This window comes from Lepidothrix coronata, unplaced genomic scaffold (genome assembly GCF_001604755.1).
Source record: "Lepidothrix coronata isolate B3197 unplaced genomic scaffold, Lepidothrix_coronata-1.0 Scaffold118, whole genome shotgun sequence".
Taxonomy (NCBI): domain Eukaryota; kingdom Metazoa; phylum Chordata; class Aves; order Passeriformes; family Pipridae; genus Lepidothrix; species Lepidothrix coronata.
Genome location: NW_016690298.1, coordinates 27584 through 49710, shown reverse-complemented (window position 1 = coordinate 49710; position 22127 = coordinate 27584). Strand labels below are relative to the sequence as shown.

General features: G+C 36.5%; 1 protein-coding gene across 1 annotated transcript in view; it reads right to left on the bottom strand.

Moving 5' to 3' along the window:
- The window catches only part of LOC108502435 (RNA-binding motif, single-stranded-interacting protein 1), a 66092-nt gene that overhangs the window by 16901 nt on the left and 27064 nt on the right, over positions 1–22127 (bottom strand). Inside the window, exons 3-5 of the mRNA XM_017825394.1 lie at positions 21058–21149; positions 9102–9259; positions 5925–6004 (exon numbers count right to left, since the gene is read on the bottom strand). Of these exons, the coding sequence (XP_017680883.1) occupies positions 5925–6004; positions 9102–9259; positions 21058–21149 (330 nt within the window). The remainder of the gene's footprint in view (positions 1–5924; positions 6005–9101; positions 9260–21057; positions 21150–22127) is intronic.

The window sequence follows — 22127 nt, the reverse complement described above, 5'->3', positions numbered from 1 at the left end:
TAATTTGTGATTACCAGAAGTTAGTACTCCATCTTACTGAACATGGATCTGGTCATGGGAACCCTTGTTTCTCTGACCTTCCACCTTCTCTTGCTCCTCACTGCACCCATGAAAGAGGCCAAATGGTGTGAATGTTCCAACTCACATTAAGAAAAACAATGCAGATCATCTATTTAATACCATCAGCTGTTGCGAGCAGGCTCTATAGCACTGGCCTTCCCTGATTCTGGTTCAAGATCTGAAAGCTGACAGCAGGGACCGCTCCAATTGAAAGCCTAACTGCAATTTTTGGCTGCTCTTCCATACATGTGACCCAAATGCCACTGTGTCCATTCCTTCAACAACACAATGACTGATGATCATCGGATGGAGGGTCATGAGAAGGAGATAAACCTTCGTGGGAGCCAAGTATGATCTACTGATCTCCCTCCCACCAAAGAATGAACATAGTCCTTACTCTTTCCAAAATTAAAACTGAAGTTTATTTCTTCAGCTTACCTTCTGTTATATTTTTCACCAATATGTAACATATTCTCTCTCTTGCACATAAGAACATGTTTATAATAGATATACATATTTGAACAAAAAACTCGAACAAGCTGTACAGACTAGTCAAGCAATCTTCTGTAGTCCAGGAAGGAAGGGAGAGTCATTTTTATTGTTTAATTGTTGGGAACCATGCAGGCCCAGTGATGAAACAGATCATTAATCATTCGGTGACTTGTCTGCATGTGCAAGACCGAAAGACAGAGTATAAATATTCAGAGTTGCATTCACAGCTAAGAGAGAGCTGATGTAAAAGGCTACAACTCAGAATGGACTTAAGCTTTTGCAGCTAAGACACCATGTTTACATGCCCACTCTTCTGACATCTAATGAAAACCAACACTCACTAATTTGTGGATGCCTGCAGCTATGGAGGCAATCTGTAACTGTAACTGTGAGCTTTGCTGCTCTTTAACAGCAGGTAAGGTCCTTAAAATTTGGGTGTGGAAAGGGTTGACCTCCTCTTCCTGCCCCAAATCATCCTCCTCTAGGGCTAATATTTTTACAGAAGAGAGATATGAATGCAATATTAGTCCAGGGAGTAAATTCTTCCTTGTACACACTTTCTCACATCTCTGCATTAGAATTCTGTCTTTCTTAATTCAGTGTTTACCCAAATACATAGCAGGTGATACTATAAATACAAGAACAAAACTGATGTTCTTTGTAGGAATTTGTATTTACACCCTTGACTTTACACAGCTCCCTTTACCAACTTTTCAATAAACCTTGCCTTCAGATATGAAAAAATACAATAAAATAGTTGAAAAATACTATTCTTTTAGTCAGTTTTCAATTAAATTGTATCTTTTATTGACTTTCATTGCTTATTTTCTAGTGCAAAGCATATGGGACTTAATGAATTCTGACATTAAAACATCAATTAAATGATAGAGCAAGCCTGTAGAGTTAGAAACTTTTGCCAAAGGCTGTGTGAATTAAAAAAGAAGTTATACAACCCAAGATCAGGGTAGCTTTGTAAGTTTAAAGAGAACTTAAATATATACCTTTCACTATCCTAGTCTCCACTTAAACACAATGCTCAGGGTTCCATTGCTTTAATAATTTATACAATGCTTAATAATTCGTCACAGAAGTATATTTCAAGTCAGTTTGAGAAGTATTTTTCTTTTCTATTCCTATGTTGCTTCTTAAAACAAAGCAGTAATTGCAAACTATGGAAGTTAGAGCAGTATAAGCTTCTAATTCACAGATTTCACAAAATATTCTGAGTTGGAAGGGACCCACAAGGATCATCAAATCCTACTCTGAAGTGAATGGCCCATACAGGGATCAAACCCACAACCTTGGTGAGGTAATATCAGGGTCTTGATCTAATTAATGAAATTTTCATTCCTCTGTGTGACTAACAGGAGTAACACCTGCACGGTGAGGTCTTGATACTCTTCAGCAGTGGTTTTCAGGCTGCGGTTCACAGATTATTTCTAAAGAATCTGTGAGAGATAACTAAGAAATGTGAACTTAGGGTCAAGTGGCTTAAATTCACTATACAGAGATCTTCAGTGCTGGATATTTTGTAAAGGCAAGCAAATAGAAAACACTCATAAATGGCTGACAGAAGATAGCTACTTCCAGGTTCCAATTGCACTCCTCCCTTGCACTAGAAAGATGTCCAAGATCAGAATCATTTCAAACAGTAGGGTCTACCATACCTGGTGGACCTCTTCCTAGTCTAGTCAAGAGCACGAGCAGGAGCAGGGCTCTCACACTCTCAATTTCCTCCCTAAAACATAATCTGAGTGACCAATACATTTATCATAAGTGGAAAGAGAGGAGTGGGTCATGGATAATCTATGATTTTTGGATCATCACCATAATCAGCCATTCATGAAGCAAAAATGGTATGGGATGTTCAGCAAAAATGCTCTCTACCTTACAGCCATTTAAAAAATAAAAAATCACCTCCATTCTTTTTCAGGAGAAGAAATATTAAAAGAAATGTTAAATATAAAGAAATAGGTTCCAAAGCCTTTAGAACATGGATAAAACTTTTGTAACTTTTCAACTCCTACATTTTTAATTTTAAATATGAGACAAATAGACTTACACACATCTTATGGATTCTACAGCACAACTGCTTTACAGAATCATTTATATAATTATTCTCACATATCACCCAGCTATGTGCTACTGTGATAGGGAGTTGATGCGTTGCATGACTTTGCCTAGCAGATAATTTCTACAATCATTAGGGATCCAACACAAAAACATAAACACAGTGAACATTTGTATCATCTTTGGGGGAAGGAGGCTAAGTACAGTGCTCTGCTCTCACTACTCATCTACTGTGTCCTGGCTCCTTTTACTGGTCTAGTCTGTTTCCTGCAATTCACATCATGAGGTTTACATTTTACAGGAGAATAGAAAAGTTTTAAATATCATATTATTCACTGAAAAAATAGTTCTTTAAGTTCTTCTTTAAGTTCTTTAATAGTTTCTTTTAAAAAGTAGAACTAAATGCAAAAGTTACTTCAAGATTACAGCAATCATGTAATAAATATTTATTTGAGAAGAGAATTAAGTATAGAAATTAAAGTTCTGAGAGAACTAGAGAGGAAGTCATAGTCCATAAAACATAACAAACTATTACAACAACTTACATAAAAAAGTACAAACCCCAGCAACAAAGAGTGAAACTAATATATCACTTCTAGGAGTTCTAGGATTATACCAACTTGCAGTGCATTTCAAATTGCTCTCTAAGGTAACCCTTCTTGTTATTTACTGAAGACAAACGGACACACTAAATATTGAATATATTTCATTAAGCTAAATAAAGCCTGAAGAGCCTGTTACATCTGGGTTTAGCTTGCTCAGTATCATCACTCACTCAACTCTAGAGTTAACACTTTTGTGATCATGCTGTGTTATCCTTGGCCTTCCCAGATTCTTATAGGTTTTTCTGTTCTGTCTTCTCATACTCCAGAGAAGGTTTCATCTATGCTTCCTATAACCATTTAACCCATTCTTCCATTTAAATCCAAACTTAGTTAAAATAACAAAGTTGCATTATGAAAGCATGTTTTTGTTGAACAGATGTTCTTCCTCCCACACCTATTTCATTACAGGCCCGTCTCTCCTACCCTCTTCATCCTGATAACAGTGTTTTTAGAGCCAGCTCCCTTTGCTGATTTTAGCTAAGTTTCTAGGACACAAGGTTTTAATTTAAACATAGTTCCAGTTCTACAATTTTATTTTGCATGTCTTTGAACTTGCTCCTCCATAAGCCCAAAAGATGCTAATCTATTTCAAAACCTTTTCCTAACCTTTGTCCAAGAGGTTTCCCACTACAATCACTTTTCTCAGTGCAGGTAGCCCAAGATCTCAGTTGCACCATGACTCTGCCCCACTTTTTGGCAGACTGCAACATATTATTATGCATAAGTTGAATTCTCTAATATGACTGCATTACTGGACATGTGCTTGCTGTGCGGTAAAGAACTCCTGGAAGAATCTGAACTCCATAAAAACCTTTGCAAGGAGCAATGAAACTTCACGCAACAAAATCGAGGGTCTTTAAAAAACAGTGTTCTCATGACTCCATTATGTAATTAATTATTTGTCTCTTTTTCAGTATTATGAAAGGCGAAACTCATGTCACTTAACTGACTTTCAGACATTTAGAGTTATCTGAGTGACTGATCTAGACACCCTTCGTAATCACAAGAATAGCTGACAGCAACGATATCACCAGTCTCTGGAGGTGTGTGTTTCTTGTCCTGTTCTAGATAGAGAGCCTAGATTACTTTGCCAAGTAAGCATTAGAAGTCTGTGAAGTGGATTACATCTTGAGATCTCTCTTTAGTTTCCACTTTCAGACAATGGACAGTTCTGTGAAAATTTCTTGATCCTAATTATTAACATTTTTCTGGTAAATGTTTCTTCCACACTGTAAAAATTGCTCTTACAATTCTGTGCAGTAACTTTTCATTTCTATCTGGTTGAACCCAACCATAAAAGGGTGCAGCTTCAGCAATGGTCCACCAGAATATGACTAGCAATGATATGCTTGATGGCTCATTCACTGAGAAGAGGAAAATGCAAGTGAAAATAAAAATTAAAAAACTAAAAAGCGCTAATAGGTGGTTCTGTTACAGTTTTCTACCGTCTTTACTGTCTGTTTCTACATAGGAGCTGTAACATTTTAACTAAATATAATAAAGTAACAAAGGAAAAAATGTAACAGAGTGCTTAAATTTAAGAAAACTTTGTAACAAAGTTTTAACTAAATAATCTCAGCAATTAATCTCAAGGCAAAGGGTCTGCAAAAACCCAGCCAGGGAAGTCAAAATCCTGTATTAGATTAGTGTTGCTGAAGGGAGTGGTTTCCTGTGCTCTGAAGCACTTTCCATCCTTATTGCAGCACAGACTGCCTCAAACTGGTGCAATCTTTCAGGGATGAGGCATGTATGTAGTTTTACTAAAAAAGCTGCATTCTTGTCTGCCTGCTGAGGGCTACCTTCCTCCTCCTCGGTGACAGAGTCTGGCTACAGACAACATTTCACCAGCAGGATAAAAGCAGCTTCAGTGACCACATCAACAGTGTAATTTGTAAAATTCCCACTTGGGGTTCTCATTAAAATGGTTACCGAAAGTTGCCTGGAATGTCAGGCATATATTCTTTCCTTCTTTCTTGTCCTCTTTCTATTTTACTCTGCAGCTCTGAATTTCCTTCCCTCATTTTTCAGTGTTTATGGAATATACATTTTGTCTCTAAGAACAGTGCTGACGAAGCAAACTGATGAGGAACTTGGTGTGACAACAAAATTGTACTACACAGCTTTCTCTGAATTTTGCCTTGCATGATATTTCTAGAAGCAGCATTCTATATTGACCTCCTTCCAGCTTCCTGAAGAATCTCAAAACATGCAATGACTTGAGAGTCGCAGCTCCTCAGTGAATGATACTGCCAGGCACTGCTGCAGATCCTAATTTCTTTATAATTAAATAAATTTTTGAAAATACTTTGAAAAAATCATCAACAGATGACAAAAGTAGACGATTTTTTGTCTCTGAAAAAAACCCCGTTCATGGACAATCAGTCAGATTCTGTTCTGATACACGTTTCCTGACTTCAACTGGGATTATGTGGGATATAAATTTGTGCATAGCTAGCTTAAGCTACTTGTCTCTCTGCTAGGAGAGAACACCATTAGATTCCTAGAAAAGGTTTACAAAAGAAAAGTGATTTACTGTGTTCCAAGCAAGTCAGTATTATAGTCGACCAACAAGATACAGTTTAACTTTAATAAGACTGCCTCTAAATGAGAAGCCAGATACAACAATCAGTGTAACAGGCTTCCAGCACGTAAGCAATAACCCATTCATTCATCTTGTTAGAAATATATGCAACATACCAGAAACTCCTGCTGGTGTCTTTATGAATTTTCCATTAAAATGAGCAATCACTGCTTCACATTTTTCTGTTGACTCCATCCTAAGAAAGTAAAGAATAATTTACATAAATTAAACGCTCAACCAGATTCCCATGTTTGTGATTTTTCTTAAAGCGCATTTCTTGCTTTTTCTCAAAGCATATTTCTTGCTTTTTCTCACTTCACTATTGTGGCTTGCTTTCCCATGTGTGAGCAATAGAGAAGATGTTTTCTAAGAACAAATAACTTCAGAAAGGTGAAACTAAACTCATTAACATTTTATGCACTCTGAGACCAAAGTCAGTGCCAAACTGAAAATACTATACTCCTATTTATTTAGAAATTAGGCAGCTCGGACAGCTACAGTGTAAAGTATCTTTGCTGTCTTGAAAGACGCAGAAAGACTGAATCACTGTCACTCATAACTGAACCCTTGGTGTCCATGATGCACACAACAAAGGTTAATGCCACTCTCCATAAAGGATTTTGAAGTGTCTGTACATTTTAAGAGTAATAAACTCAAATATAAACATAGCCGACTGAATGACCCAAACTGACTTTGCAGCTTTCAGCTTATACACATCATTTCAACTAAATGATGTACCTGACTCCTATTTAATTGTCTCCTAGTTACCTTCAAAACAGGAACCAATAGCTGTGATAGCTACTGCGAATATATCCAAAATCCTGAACAGGTTTGTGCATTTAGGCTGTTAGATCTAGACTTAATAGATTGAGCAGGCTACTGGTGAGCTACTGCCAGTCTGGGAGTGGTTCCGGAGGCTGCAGCTACATCCTTGCATTGCAGTGTAGATGTGTCTGTCCTAACTCTCAGCTTGGACTAAGTTGCAATGGGTGACTGAGATGTGCAAGTAAAACAAAATTTATTTTCAAAGATGAACATATTTTGCAGCTGTCTGCAAGATGATATATGGTAATGTCAAACAGACAATTTCTTTTTATTTTTTCATTAAGTTCTATAATTCATATCCACAAATTAGGCCAATGGACTCAGCAGCAAAGAAACAGGACTAAAAATTACTAAGTCTTGGCATGTTTTTAATTCTGGTAGCCTTTCTGCACAGGCTGACAATATGTAATTACAGACAACAAGCAAAATGCCAGACTGAACAAGAAGTTTTCCTCATTATTCCAAAAATACCTTTTAGAGAATTTTCAGAAGTTTTGGATTGTTGGATCAAAGAAATCTTATTTTTTTTGTCTCTCATAAAACAAACAATATAATTTAGTTTCAGACTCAAGTCTAGACTTGATAAAATACATTACTCCTCATTAATCTAATAAAATTCTCCCAAAGGGAAGAAATTAAAATCTATATTTAATGTCTACAAGTTTCTTGGACAATTTTAACTTTAATTAATATTTATCCAAAAATGTTCCAGTAGAAGAAAAATGTTCACCTTGCAAAAGGAAAGAAGTTCTAATTAGATATAACCACAATAGCTTATTCAATAACTTATGTATACTATACATATATGTATATAAAAATAACTTCACATATATGCATATATAAAACTTATAATGCATAATACAGAAACTGTTGAGAAAATATTTGAAAACTAATCTCTTTCAAAGTCTTCAACAGAAGTGAGGTTTTGGATACATACAAGTCTTTTGGACTTTTGCATGTGATTCTAAAACACTTCCAGCTATATTAGAAAAAATATATTTTCCTACCATACCACTGATTCAAAGCAGAGTTGGTAAGCAAGTTTAGGGAGAAGAGATTGAAAGAATTCAAAATGCCTACTGAATTTTAGCTTGGATGTTACTGGATTCTACCCTTCATAGTACCAAAAAGTGAAAGCTATATATAAAATACAAGTGTATGAATGAAATAGAAATGCCACTTAATTTTACACCATAAATATTACAAATATTTGTTGATTTATTTAAACAGAAGAAAATTCGATAAACTCTAAACGTAGATAATGAATATTATCCTATTTTGTTCCTTTGCTACACCTTCTTGAAACTGGACAGCTTGATAAGCAATTAAAGCTGAGAAGTAGGGGTTGGGAGGGAAGAGATCAAAAAAAAGAGAAGAATAAAAATCACAGTGCTGTGAAATACCCACAGCCAACTCACAGGAAAACCAAACCCTAAAAATATTGGCTTCATCACAAGATATAATTTGTTCAGTTCTTTTCTGTGCACTAATTTTAGATTCTGCTACTTGTTCAAATACAGAGCTATTGTAATACTGGCTGAACATCTGAATTACTGGAATTTGACTTCACAGAGATTTTACAACATATTTTGAGAATCCCAATTCTTTGCTCAAAGCATGTCCCTATTTTTGATGATAGAAATCTTCAATTTAAAGCCTCTAAATTGTGATTGTCATACAAGGTTTAAAGCAGGACTTAGTAATAAATAGAAAAAAATATTAGAAAGGCAGAGAAAAGGCTTTGATGAAGAGATCCCAGAAAGAAAAAATGAATTAACTAGGGAAAACGTAGACTCACATGGACAGAATATTTGGGAGGTATCTACTAATTTATGGAAAATACTTTCTCTTGTTGATTTGGGTGGGATATTTGACAAAGCAGTCAAATATTTTAAGATGAGATTTACTGTAAGTGAATAAAAATATTTTCTTTCCCAGTTGACATCATGTTAATGAGCCTGAAAATTCAAAGGGCTGATGTTCAAAGGGCAATGGTGAGTTCATTTTCTCTAAGGAGCTAATGAAGAAAAAGAAAGAAAATAAAAGGCAGGGGGTGGGGAAGAAGGGGTTCTTCTTTATGGTCTCCTGCCTCGGATTCAAACTTCAAAAGCCAGAAAAGTCACAGGAGAAGTCTCTGTGAAGCATTGCATAACTCTTGCTCGCTGGTTCAGGGATAGAAGAGAAAGCAGAAGTACAGAGAAGGGGAGGAAGTGGTTTAGAGTGAACTCTTATTCTAGATAGTTGTCCAGTAAGAGCAATAGATTCAGATTTAGCCATCTAAGCAAGATGAGACACAGCCATATTTGCTTTACCACAGGAAGAATTAACAAAATCCTACTGGTATCTCCATTTAGATCTCCCTTCTCTTCAAAAACTTTAATATTTTCAATAATTTCTGCCTTTTCCTCCTATTCCTGCCTTCTCAATTATAAAAAGGGCTGCCAGCATGGCTAACACCACTGACGCACCTTGCAAAGCCAACACCACGGCTGGTCCCACTCGAGTCCCGCAGTATCCTCGTGGAGATAACCTGCCCAAAAGGTTTCAGCATGTTCTCAAGCTCCTGCTCATCCATTGAAAGTGGCAAATTGGAAATGTATAAGTTTGTCGGGTCTTGCTCTTGTTGCTGAAAGAAAATTGGAAACAATTCTTATTGTTGTTACTACTGACATTTTGAATATCAAATAAACCACCAATTACATAAAACTTCTGGTGCAGATTTTTACTTCTCAGGCCCCTTTCTAAAGGCTACTCTTCACTAGTATCAGTGATCTCCATCTTGTGCCACTGCATGCAGCATTCCTGAGAAAGTTCCCCTTCTCCTATTACTGCTGACAATGACATTTTTAAGTGGAGATAAAGGTGAATAATTGACCAGTTTATAGTCCATTTTACAGCTTCATGTTTCAGATTTTTCTGAGAAGAAAAAAAAGGAAAAATGAGATAGAGAAAACAAGTTAACAAACAAGGAAATGCAAGAGTGGCTGAAAGAGCTAAAAAAGCCAGATGTAAATTAAAAAAAGATTGGAATGACAATATGAAAATAATATGAGGAAAAAATGAGACAGTGCATTTAAGAGTATGTACATTCCCCAAATGCTACCATAAAAATAGGATGATACCGAAGTGAGTGGGACGCTACTGTCTTCTCCCACACATGAACATTTTTGAGTTTTTACCAAACTTCTACATTATGCATTCAGACAATACAAAAGTCCTCCAAAAACTTTCTCTAGAAACACACAAAAAGAGAGAGGAAGGCAGCCAGGAGATGAGCAATTAGGGAGGAGACAAATGTAGTCGCATCTTTGCCATTTCCCTGACCTTAGGCTATCTACTGTGTGTGATCTATGTATGTACCATGAAATGTCATCTCAAAGAAACATTTTTGTTGAAATTGATTATTTCCAGTATTTGTCTACAGATTTCCCAGTTGTGGTTCGGGAGCATCTCTCTCATACTGTCCCTGCTCTGTGCTGAAATACATTCTTAATCTACACAGATCTATATGACTTGGCCCTTAAAGTTCTGCAAAACCTTGATGTCATCATTGTGGCTCCCTGTATAGATTTAAGTCTCTGCAGGATGCAAACATTCACTTTTTTTATATGATCTGAAACAAATACAATTTTCATAGAATCACAGAAAGGGTAAGGTTGGAAGGGACTACATGTGGTCCAACCTTCCTGCTCAAGCAGGGTCATACTAGAGCATGTGGCACAGGATTGTGCCCAGATGGTTCTTGGATATCTCCCGTGAGGAAGACTCCACAACCTTTCTGGGCAGTCTGTTCCAGTGCACAGTCACCAGCATAGTAAAGAAGTTCTTCCTTGTATACAGGTGGAACATCCTGTGCATCAGTTTCTGTCTCTTGTCTCTTGTCCGACGTTTGTCGGTCCAAATGCATTTGTTGGCATAGTCATCGATATATTTTTATTTTGTACAAGAGGGCTAAATGACTTACAAGGAAGTTTGAATCACAACAGAAAACAAAAACAGAACCACAACACTTGCCTACTGGAACTGAAGCAACTGTTATAGTGATTGTACTGTATGAATGGTGATATCTTCTCATGAAGATTAGGCATCACTTTGTGCTTAAGCTGCCCTTACATTAATAATATCTCAGTACCTTTGGTAGCATATTGCATAATTTATTATCTTGCTATCTTGGATATCACCTCTCAGTTTGGGTTAGTTTTCCATAGGAAAGAAAAAAAAGGCAAAAAAAAAGGCATTGGGGCTGGGGTGGGAGGTCGTACCTTTTAGGGAGAGAAATAAATTATCCTGTTCCAAAAACTAATGAAAATTAAAAATAGGGAAGTTAATTCTGTCCTTAAAAACCTTCAGGTTTGCATTTTTACCCCAAGCCTGACATTCAGTTCGAAAGGGCTAACGTTTTGAAGTTTTCTATAAGAGTTTTTGAAGAAATTTGAGCATCAAAGGATCCATAAGAAATGTTCTCCCATTACATCCTCTTGATGTGCATGCCCATGCCACTGATATGACTGTAAGTCTTAGCCACACTGAAATCCCACATACTTACAAAATAAACTTTTCCAACTCCAAAGTGTTGCCCTCATAAGCCCCTTTACAGTCTACTACAAATGGCATTTGACTTGTGTATGATTTTTCTTTTGTTATTTAGTGGAAACATCCCCCTCCCAAAATAGTACTGAATCTATGCAGTGCACAGACAAGCTTGGGATTCAAATTATCTTAGGATACCTGATTTCTTTTTCACATTAGAAAAATCAGCAGAAAGAGAAGACAAGAAAATGAATTCACTGAGATGCCAGAGCTGACATTAATGTTAATTGCTGGGCAGTGTTCGACCATAAGGGAAAACCTACATTACAGTAGTTAAATCTTGACATTCAGTTCAAATTTCCTCAGGGGGGAATGTGAGATGAAAAACAGCTTTCACATTTTTAGAACTAGTTAGTTACTTTGACTGTATTAGGTAATTTTGCTTTGCACTTGAGATATGTAGGCTTAGCTTCCTTCTTTAATGAGGTCTATTAGCAAAAGCTTCATAGGAGGTTTCAGTCATGAACATTACAAAATTGCATTTGTAGCTATAGCATAATTTCCTGAAATTCCAAATAGTATTTGAAAGGAAAAATGTTGAAGTTTTTACTATTTTTATTTTAAGCTGTAAAATATATTTCATGCAAATATCCTAAAACTTCCCTAAATAACCTAAGACAGCATATAAGCTGGAAAGTCATACTCTTTGCATATTTTCATTTAATTTGCTAATGTTTTTACTGTACAATAACAGAAAGTATGAATTATATTATAACAATTTTCTCATTGGGTAGTCTAACACTGGGAAAGATAAGGGTCCATTTTGTTCACACTAATAAAAATGTAATTTACATGCAAAAAAATAAATGCTTACATTCAGAAACACCCAACAGAGAAAGAAATTCAGTTAAGTGCAAAATGTCAGAGAAGACTGTTCAGGTAAATGGGTAGAGCACATTCACCTCCTCTCAGGTTCCTACTGCAACCTAGAGGTTACCAGACTTCCACATTATACTGGCACTGTATTTGGGTGAGAGACCATGAGCTTTCCTTGCCAAAAGGGACACGAGGACCTACTGTGACTCACTGTACATGCTGGCACATTAGATTCTTGTACTTATGCGCCTACCAGAGAAAACTTCATGCCATAAAATCATGTAACACTGTTGTTAGAGAAGGCAATGCTCCACTTTGAAGAATATTAGCAACTTCACCACTAACCCACATTGCAAATCCCTTAGGAACAGAGAGAAAAGAGAAGTGCATCTGAGGAAATTGTTCTAAGGAAATTGCTTTCTCTGAACAGAAAGCATTTTGTGATGGAAAAATTTTACTTGTGGCCCATGAAGCAATCCACATTTTTGCATTATTACCTACTGGGTTTTGATCAAGTACATGCTGAATGGCTGACTGGAAAGGACTTACTTCTGCTTTCCTGACCCTTTCTCCATGTCAGAGTCTATTACAGCCTGAATGCTCCCAGGGATTCAGTTATTTCTGCTTTTGATCTTTGGACAGAACATACAGACCACAGCAGACAAAGTAGAGTTTGAAGACACTTCACATATCTATAGCTAGAACTCGTAAAGATGGCAGACAGGGGAGAGAGAGGAAAGGCAAAAAAGCTGCCAGCACATGAGGATGTCTCAATGAAATCCTGAAATACAAGTTAAAATTTCTTCCATCTATATTTCTTCCAGAACAAAATAGTGGAAATGCCAACAAACACATTCCACAGTGCACCCAGGTGGCATCTGCATCGCATGTGCAAACCCACGGCCACCCTGGGGAGCAGTAGCAGTTCAGCTATAAGGACAAATCATAGAATCAGAGAATATCTCAAGTTGGAAGGGACCCATAAGGATCATCAAGTTCAACTAGGTCAGGATAGATTAATTTAATCCACTTCATCACTTTGCAGGAAAAGAAAAGAGACTGCCATTCATTCTGAAAAGGGCTCATTTACAGTACTCATTTACAACCCCAGCCACTGCTGGAAGTTAGATGCAAAGCAAGACTGAACTCTTTCTAGAGGGTATTTGGAACTTTATACAGTTTGGCGGCATAAAAATTATACCTATTAATGTGGAAGACACCTCCTCTCCTCCTGTTTACAGTTTATTTCACCATGCAGCTTTTGTCATGTCCACACGACTACTAAACCTTGAAACAGCTATCTGGGTACATTTTGGGAGATTGTAAGCAGCAAGTTACTTCCTTCCCCTTAGAACATGCTGGATTTCCAAGCTGACTTCCAAATAGCAACCACAACTAGGACTCCCCATCCATCTTTATGTTATCTTACACAAAAGGCACTGTGCAAACAGATGTTTGCTTTTATACAAGATTTTGGCATGGAAAATGGTTAACAGTTAAAAATTCAGGAAGTTATGAGAGAGGCAAACTTTTTAACTCATGCCTCTGTCTGTCTGGAAAGCAGGAGTTTAATACATTAAGTTCCGTGACTTCCTTCCTTAGTGAAACCTGTCTCACCGTAGCTTAATTCACATGGTTATTCCAATTCTGTTTCAAAAGACAAAAGCAATTCCTTAGATATCTGAGTTTTTAATTCCTCTTCTGGAATTAAGGAAAAAAAGTGAAACCAGTGAAAATACCTTCCAGTATCTCAGCTCAAACCTTGCCTACACACTGTAATCATTCTAAGTGCTTTAAAGGCAGGCATTTCTTCCTGTGCTTAAAATCCATGAAATTGTATATGCCTCTTTCACCTTAGAAATCTTAAATCTCTTGAAATTATTTGCATTATTTTATAGAAATGATCAAAAATATTTACTAAAGCCAGTGGAAAGTCTCCTACTTTGGGCCAGCAAGCCACCATTAAAATATAAACCACTGAAAAAAAAATATATATATAATTTCTACACAGTTTAGAAAAACTGCTTAATTTGAAAGTCTTGCTATCTCACACAGGGTTCTCCTCAGTTAACAGAACTATCAGCATGTCCTGAAAGAAACTGAAATTGCTAAATATTTTCAGATTATGGGCAATATCAGGGAATTTGTGGGTTACTGTAAGTATTTACATTACCGAGGGAACTAGAAAGTCTTGTTTTTAGCAATGCAAGTCATCAAGTTTCTATCGCTCTTTTCTCAACAAATGCCTTTAGATGTGTCCCCAGAACATAATAATACAAAGATGCAGAACAGTGCCCTTGCAGAGCACCCCTTCTTTTTCCTAAAGAGCACTTTCAGCACTAACATAACAAGCTGACTATAAGATACAGCATCTCTTATAAAAGTGATTGGAATGATCAACTGTTAAGATTTATTTCTGTGAAAAGAGGTGATCAGGAGTCCAACATAATGCAAAGTGCTCTACCATCATCTGAAAGAAATTAACAAAAACCTCCCTGTGCGTGTGGAATCGTTCCTAAATTGCAAGCAAGAAACTTGGCAAAATGATAAGACATCTGTTTTCTGTTGCTCTGTGTAAGGTCAGAGCGAACAGATAGCCATTCAGAAACATGTGACTAGGCACTGCTCACAGCATGGAAGATCCTCTGACTGATAGGGAAGGGATGAAATGCTTGTCTGCCTTCATATAGAAACTACTTTAAAATTTACAGTTGGCCAGTGTCTCACTGAAATATGTCTGTTTTAGCCACAGTTTTAATACTGTCTGACCACAGACTGTTAAAAACACAATTCAAGGGAAAAATCTCTATCCTAATCTTCACTTGTTCTCCAGAATTGCGTATGATTAATAAGCTAAACATTTTAATTCATTTTTACAGGCACATCTGTATTAAGAAGAGGAATTTAACTACAATAAGCATTGTGATCAAGATTGCAATCAGACTATCGCTGCAATAATACATTCTCTTTTTATTCCTCAGCAATCTTGCTTTCCCTTTGCTGGAAGGGCACCCTGGGAGCTCTGAATGAACCCACCAAAGCTCATAACAAGGCACCAGTCCCTTGTCAGAACAAGCCACAGCAGTACTTAGCTGTTGAGATAAGACTTTTGTGGGTTGAAGCTGTGTACTCAAGGGAAGTGGTTGTTAACTGCCTTATTAATACACGTGCAATTACTGAAGTGATAGTCATTTGGCCCCCAGGTAGGCAAAATTCAGCTTACCTTCAATTTATTTTATAATGACTTGTAAGAACTTTTACAAATGAAAGGAGGAAAATTTATTAAAAGCCTATTACAGTAGGATTTAATACTATTACCTACAAAAAGTACTACAAACTAGGTAAAAATAAAACTTTTCTTACAAGACAGTTGCTAAACACTGTTGTAGAAATCTGCTTGAGTTAGCTCCAGTTTGTCTGTCATCTGTTCTTTAGCATTCAGAAGCCCAGATGCAGAAAAAAAAATTGCACCATGCCTACCTTCTCTAGTCAGATTAAGTGCGCTGGCTACCATGGTAACCTAAACTTATTTTCTTACTTTACTCTGTAGGAATGAAAACTGATTCAATTCTCCAGAAGGTTTCACAGTGAAGACAAGTACAAAAAAAAACTCAAAGAAGTTAGCTGTTTCTCATTTTTGCTAACTCAAAACCACTTTCTTTATCAGCAACATAAAGGAAGACTGCCCTTAATACATTATGCTTGATAGCTGTGGAAAAGCCTTGATTTCTGTTACAGAGATGAGGACAAGGAGCTAAGCAGCTTTTCCCTCCCCAAGTTCACATTTTATACAGTGTGACAGGTCATCTTTTCCAAATATGCTTGGAAAAAATTCACCTAAAGTAAGTTTAAAATATAAAAACTTAGGAAAGAAAGATAAAGCTACCAGCACATGGAGAGTACATCACAGTTCTGCCTTCATAACCATCAGTAAAAAATATAAAGGTTACAAATTCAGGTCACCTCTGGGTTCTGGAGGATTAACATGAACTGAGACGATGGGCTCATATTCATCACAAACTAAAACTCACCTCCATGTAATGAGTTTCAGAGAGCTTGATCTGCTGCTTCGAGAGGCAACAGACTGCTCCCCAGAAAACAGAAACTGTATCTTAAGAATGGTGGAAATCAGTATGTGATGGGACAACATACTTTACATTGTTAGCATAGACATCCTTCTGGTAAAATTTGGATAAGAAAAAAATTCTTAAGATGGTCCTAATTTTTTGCACAAGCTTAATATATCTGAAAACATTTAGTAATTTGTAAATGTGAGAGCTAAAACAATATAAGGAGGATCACACTTAATTGTCAGCGGAAGGGGAGATCTTAAGGAGGAGGAAATTGTAACATTATGAATCTGAAGTCCTAAGTCCTAAAAATGTACGAGTCTGGGGAAATCTTTGAATGGATAAGCAATGAGTCTTCCCCCAGAAATGCACATTAGTACATGGAACAGCATTCCTTGGCTCAAATTAACAAGTCTCACTGACCACAGAAATCTTACATGTCCATGGACTACTTTTATGGCTTCTATTATAAGTAGTATATGCTTACTAAGGGTAAGTTTGTGCTTCCATAGGAAAAAAAAAATCAGGAAAACACAAACTGGAAAATAATGAATGTCAATTGTTTAAGTTATAAATTATATTGACCATCTTATAGCAAAGTTGTACACACAGAAGAAAATCTCATGAGGATAGAGAGAATAGAGGAGACAACAAGAAAAAGTCTCCAATAACAAAGTCTGGAGGATCAGGGTCACAGAGTCTATAGCAGTTGTGTTGGACTTGGACAGCTAAATTATCTTAAAGAGAGGACACTACATGAATTTTAAACACATGGTTGAAATTCAATTGTGAGAATGCTGGAATGTATGTTAATCCTTCTTGTGATGCCTAAAGTACTTTGCAAGCTCTTCACAAAAAGTGGTAATTCCATTTGTAGAATAGTTTTAGTAGATACAAGTAGATATAGATTTCACTATATTATCTCAGAAATCTGAGCTGGACAATATGGTTGTACAAATGTCACTGCTATACAAGGAAGGGAGTTTTTTAACACTCGATGATCTCTGAGCTGCCAGAGCCAGATTGCTATTCTGGCTGGCTTGTGCAACTCTACCTTGCTGTCAGTATAATATAGATATTCTCTTGCTGACTTTATCTAGGCTGCAAACACAATGATTCTCTAACTGGTTTAAGTTTGATAGATAGAAAGATAAGAACCGTGGGTTTTATTAACATTCTTATTCAGTAGCTCTTTTTTACCTTTTATATCTACACATTAGTAGTAGTTGCTTCACTAACTACAGGTGAACTGAGTTAATAGCATTTGATGGGACAGAACTTGGTCTGGGCAGTGACTCGAATGCTTTATGTTAAAGTCAAGGTCAAAAACCTATCAGAATTTAGGTGTCTCATATCTCCATAGTATTTGGACCTCATCATTTCTAAAACAACCCTTACAGATTCTCAGTTTTTTAAATATCTATTCAAAATGTCAATATACAGTAGATTTTCTGCGTGCATCTATTTTCCTGTACAAAGTCACATTCTGTCTGCTCTGAACAGTGTAGAAACCTAGAGTTATCTCACTTTTACCTGTGGGGTGGTGGGAAGAGAAGAGAATTCTCAGAAAAATCACTCTGTCAGCAACCACAATTTTTCTAACAAAAAAATGGTCAGAGCTCTCCAATACTACTACTAATCTTATCTAAGACTGCACAGCTCTGGAAAATCACGACTTTTGAACTTGCTATTATTGGTTTACAATGAAAGTACTCCTCTAGGAGCAAGCACAATAAACTAATAAAAGAAATTTCAATAAATTAAAATTAATGAAAATAAAAATTAGACACTCACCGGTTACTAACTAGCTTAGAAATAAGAGTACTCTTGCAAGACAGGTATCTGCTCTTTCCATACCTTATCTCTTGAGTAAGAGAGAAGCTACTGGTTTTGTACCCTGAAAAAGATGGACTTAACACTAGCAATCCTCAAGTGGAAGAGAGCAGAGGGGCAATAGCCTGTTAACTCCATTTTAAATTTCCATCCAAAAGCTACTCCCACCCCCTGGTCATGCAGTATCCTCTTACATAAGCTCTTAGCCTCATTTTCTGACCAAAACGAGTTGTTGGAGGTGTTTCTGTTTCAGCAGTGACCAGAAGATACTGTTAACCAGCACAAAGCAAAACACTTTGCCGCTTTGTCTTAGAAAAGTGTTCCCAATTCAGATCTCAGAAAGAGCAGATAGCTAAAGACACAAAGTTTCATAAGTCATGGACTGACACAGGGTTCCATTGCCAACGTCATCATCGTGACATCTCCTGAGAGGTGGCCACTTCACCACCAGCAGTGACTCCCCTGGAACAGAGTTGGCAGGATTTGGCCTGGAGCCATATTTCAGGCTATAGGCCCTTCTGATCTGCTCAGTAATAGCAAAACCATAGCAGGTGAGATTAGATTTTTTTAGAGTCAGATCATCTTGGAAACAGACTACCAAGTACAGCATGATCTTACCCCACAGATAGGAAAAGCTCACAAATAATAATAACAACAACAATTTAATTATTTATTATATTTAAAATAAAAACAACAGAATTACAATTTGAAGTTATCTCTACAAAACAAGCAAAAAAATTTTAATACATAAAAATCTGAACCACTTCCACCAAACTAGGATTTGCAGATGAACTTGCTGACATATAGCTACAGCAGGACATCTCAAAAAGGGCTTTACGGTAGCCAGAGTCACAAGACAGGTTCAGCAGTAACATTTTCCTTCCTCTTTAGCTGCTGTGGGTCAGGAACCACCACCATATCTGGGAGGAGGGTGAGAATACTGAGGAGCCATGTTGCTGCCTGACACCCTGGGCACATCTTCCCATGGATAAATCCTGCCAACAGGGCATGTATTTCCCTTATGAAACTGAAGTAGCTGCAGTGGTCACTAAGGACATTGAGTGGCTAGATAGCCAAGAAACTGTTCTCCAAATCTTCCTCTGTGACACTCAGGCTTAAGCCTGAGCAGTTTCACTGCAAGACCATCACTTCATGGCACAGGTGGTAACATGCAAAAGGATAAAATACTAAATGCACAAACTTTTACAGTGTCTTGCATGTGAAGGGTCTGATTTGCTGATCTTGTTAAAACAACTGTGACTGGCCATTCCAGGTTTGAAGCATCTAAGCAGAGATACGGCTTTTCAGACAAAAAGGAGAGCAACACTGCCCAGGGGAAAAAAAATCCAGTGGCTCAAAATAGACAAAAATCAAAGTACCTAAACTCGTAGTCCCTAGTGACTGTTTTGTAGTACTGTTCATTGGGATGGTCTCTTAAGTAATTCAAACACTCTCCCTGTGTTAAGAAGCAGAACAAATTTCACTGGAATTCAAACTTTATAGTTATAGACTTCCCACAGGTCAGAAGGCTTGACACAATGTCAGAAAAGTCAGTCAAAACTCTTGGGTATTTTGGTGCACATTTTTTCATTAATGCTAACAGAAAGCAATATTAGCAATATTGCAACTGTCAGAGGAATTGAGTCAAAAATATACACTATGAAAAAAATTAAGGAACTATTCATTAGATTATTATAGTTAGTTATTACAGCTTCTCCATCTACTCAAGAAGACAATTAAATCAGACATCAAAACTCATTAGGAAAATGAATTTACATGACTTCACATTCTCTTTTTGCCCCTCCTACCTAGATATCATATCCATCAGATGGCAGACAGAGGCTTTGAAAAATCTGGTGTATATTTTAAAGTGATTACCTAAAACCTAAAGATTAATTAAAAGACCTTTATTAAGTACATAAAACCCTATAAACAGAAAAAAAAAAAATCAAGTGTTTTCCAGTAAGCATGTATGTTTGTGTCACGGCTGTAATGAAACACACATTAAGTATGAAACATATGGTTTCCATTTTGTTACCCTGGAATCCATCCTAAGACGTTTATGTTGTTAGCTTAACTGTTCTCTTCAGCTGAGAAGCTGTGGAAAATATCTCATCTGAAAAAAATTTGTACCTAATGGATAACTATAAAAGATTTACTAGATCTGCAGCAGACTACTTTAATAAAAAAGCCTCTGAGATTACTAGTTAATTACTAGATTTTAAATTTTTTAAATTTAGAATATAATTTTGAAAATAAAAAAAATTGCTTTAAGAGGTACCAACAGATTATATTGGTAATATTTTCTATAGTTAATAAATTTGTTGAGGTGTTTATGGCACTCCTTTGGAACCAGGCCATAGACCCAACAAGAATACATGACAAAATCATTACTAATGTATCATGTCCCTAATTTTATACATTTGAGAAACTTATGCCAAAAGAGCACTGCTCTGAAGATCACATATGACTAATAACCTGACTCTGAGACAAGAATCATTAAAAATCAGAGGAAAAGAAGATAGATCTCATTTCTTTGTTTTTTAATAATTCTTGGTTTTGCCTTGATGCAGAAATAGATAGTCAAAGAGATGGCTAGAAATTTCAAGACATCTATCATGAAGGCTCAGATTTAAATTTTACTCACACTAACAGAAAAAAAAGGGCTGAAACAAAGTCCAAAGGTTAAATTTTGCCATGCTGTGCTTAAAAATTCATCCCCAAATTGCAATGCTGCTAACCTCAGTAACAAGCAGGCAATGTATAAAACCTTTCATACCTTGTGCTGTAAACTAACTCATTAAGCCTGCTGTAGTTCTTACAAGTTATTGCTAAACTTTCATTTGATGAAGCCAATGGAAAATACTATAATGAATAAATTGATAAATGCAATCAGATCAGTTTGGAGAATTTAACATACTATGCCTCTTTATTTCATTAGTTAAGACGATTTGGGTTATGGCAGTCAAAAGCCTCCATTTTGTTACCTTAATACATCACATGGCTCTGTAAAGGGGCTACAACTTGAAACTCCACATTGCCTATGTTCTGCTAACATACAAGCTTGTTCATCTTTACAACCCACTGCAGGAATTAGCTGGTTATTTTAACCCACCTTTGCCATCTGTGCTTGGACTCCACTGGCCTTTAAAGCAGAAACTGCCTTCTGAGCAGCTGCTGGGCTGTCAAAGTCAACAAAACCGTAACCTGAAGTAGAAAACATTTAATTAACAAGAGAGCAACCAGCTTATAATCAAACACTTCATATCAAACAACCATGCTACTCGCACAGTTATTATTTAATACAATTTTCCTGTTGATCAAGAGGGACAACAATTTGAACTCTTATGTTCTTCATGTAGTCCAAAATAAAAAAAACAAACAAACAAACAAAAAAACCCAAACAAAACCCCCCCCACAACAAACCAAACCAAAACAAAACAAAAAAAAGACAAAAAAAAAACCCAAAAACCCAACAAACCTAGTTCAAGTTCTTGAACCTTGAACTGGTGAGGATCTACTCTAGTGGAACAAATCCATTTCCACGCCCACTTATTATCAGGATTTTGGCCAAACTGCTAACAAGCAGTATGGTGCTTTGCTTTGTGCTATCTGGTATGTATATTCTAACAGGAGTTTATTTCATGGAGATCACTAAGTAAAGCATCATCTGTTAATTTTTCTAAAATGAATTCTTATCCAGTTTGAATAAATGATGAATAAGTCTAATTTCATTTATTCAAAATAGGGCGATGGATTTAGTTGAAAATACCCATATCTATCCAATTTTTGGTTAATGAATTACCTCATTGTATATACAAAAAAGACAGTTAATTTAAAAAGTGAGTGAAAACTGAGCTTCAGTGAAAGCAAATGATTTTTCCCATTGTTGCTGAAACAAGAATGTGAAAAATTGTCCTGAAAGCATTTTCCATGCCATATAATGCAATCTTTAAATATTAAAATAACCCAAAAGTTCATAGTAACAAATTTCATACATCTGCAATAACTTCTTTTCTTATTCTGAACAACAACATCTAGGATGTCCAAATTGCAATATACCTTGGCCTTAACAGACACTGACCTTATAGGCTGGGATTTTTAATGCAACCAGAGAATTGGATGCTCAAGACTCACCAAAAGGCCGTCAGAGTTTGGAAGCTACTCTCACTAGATGTTATTGCA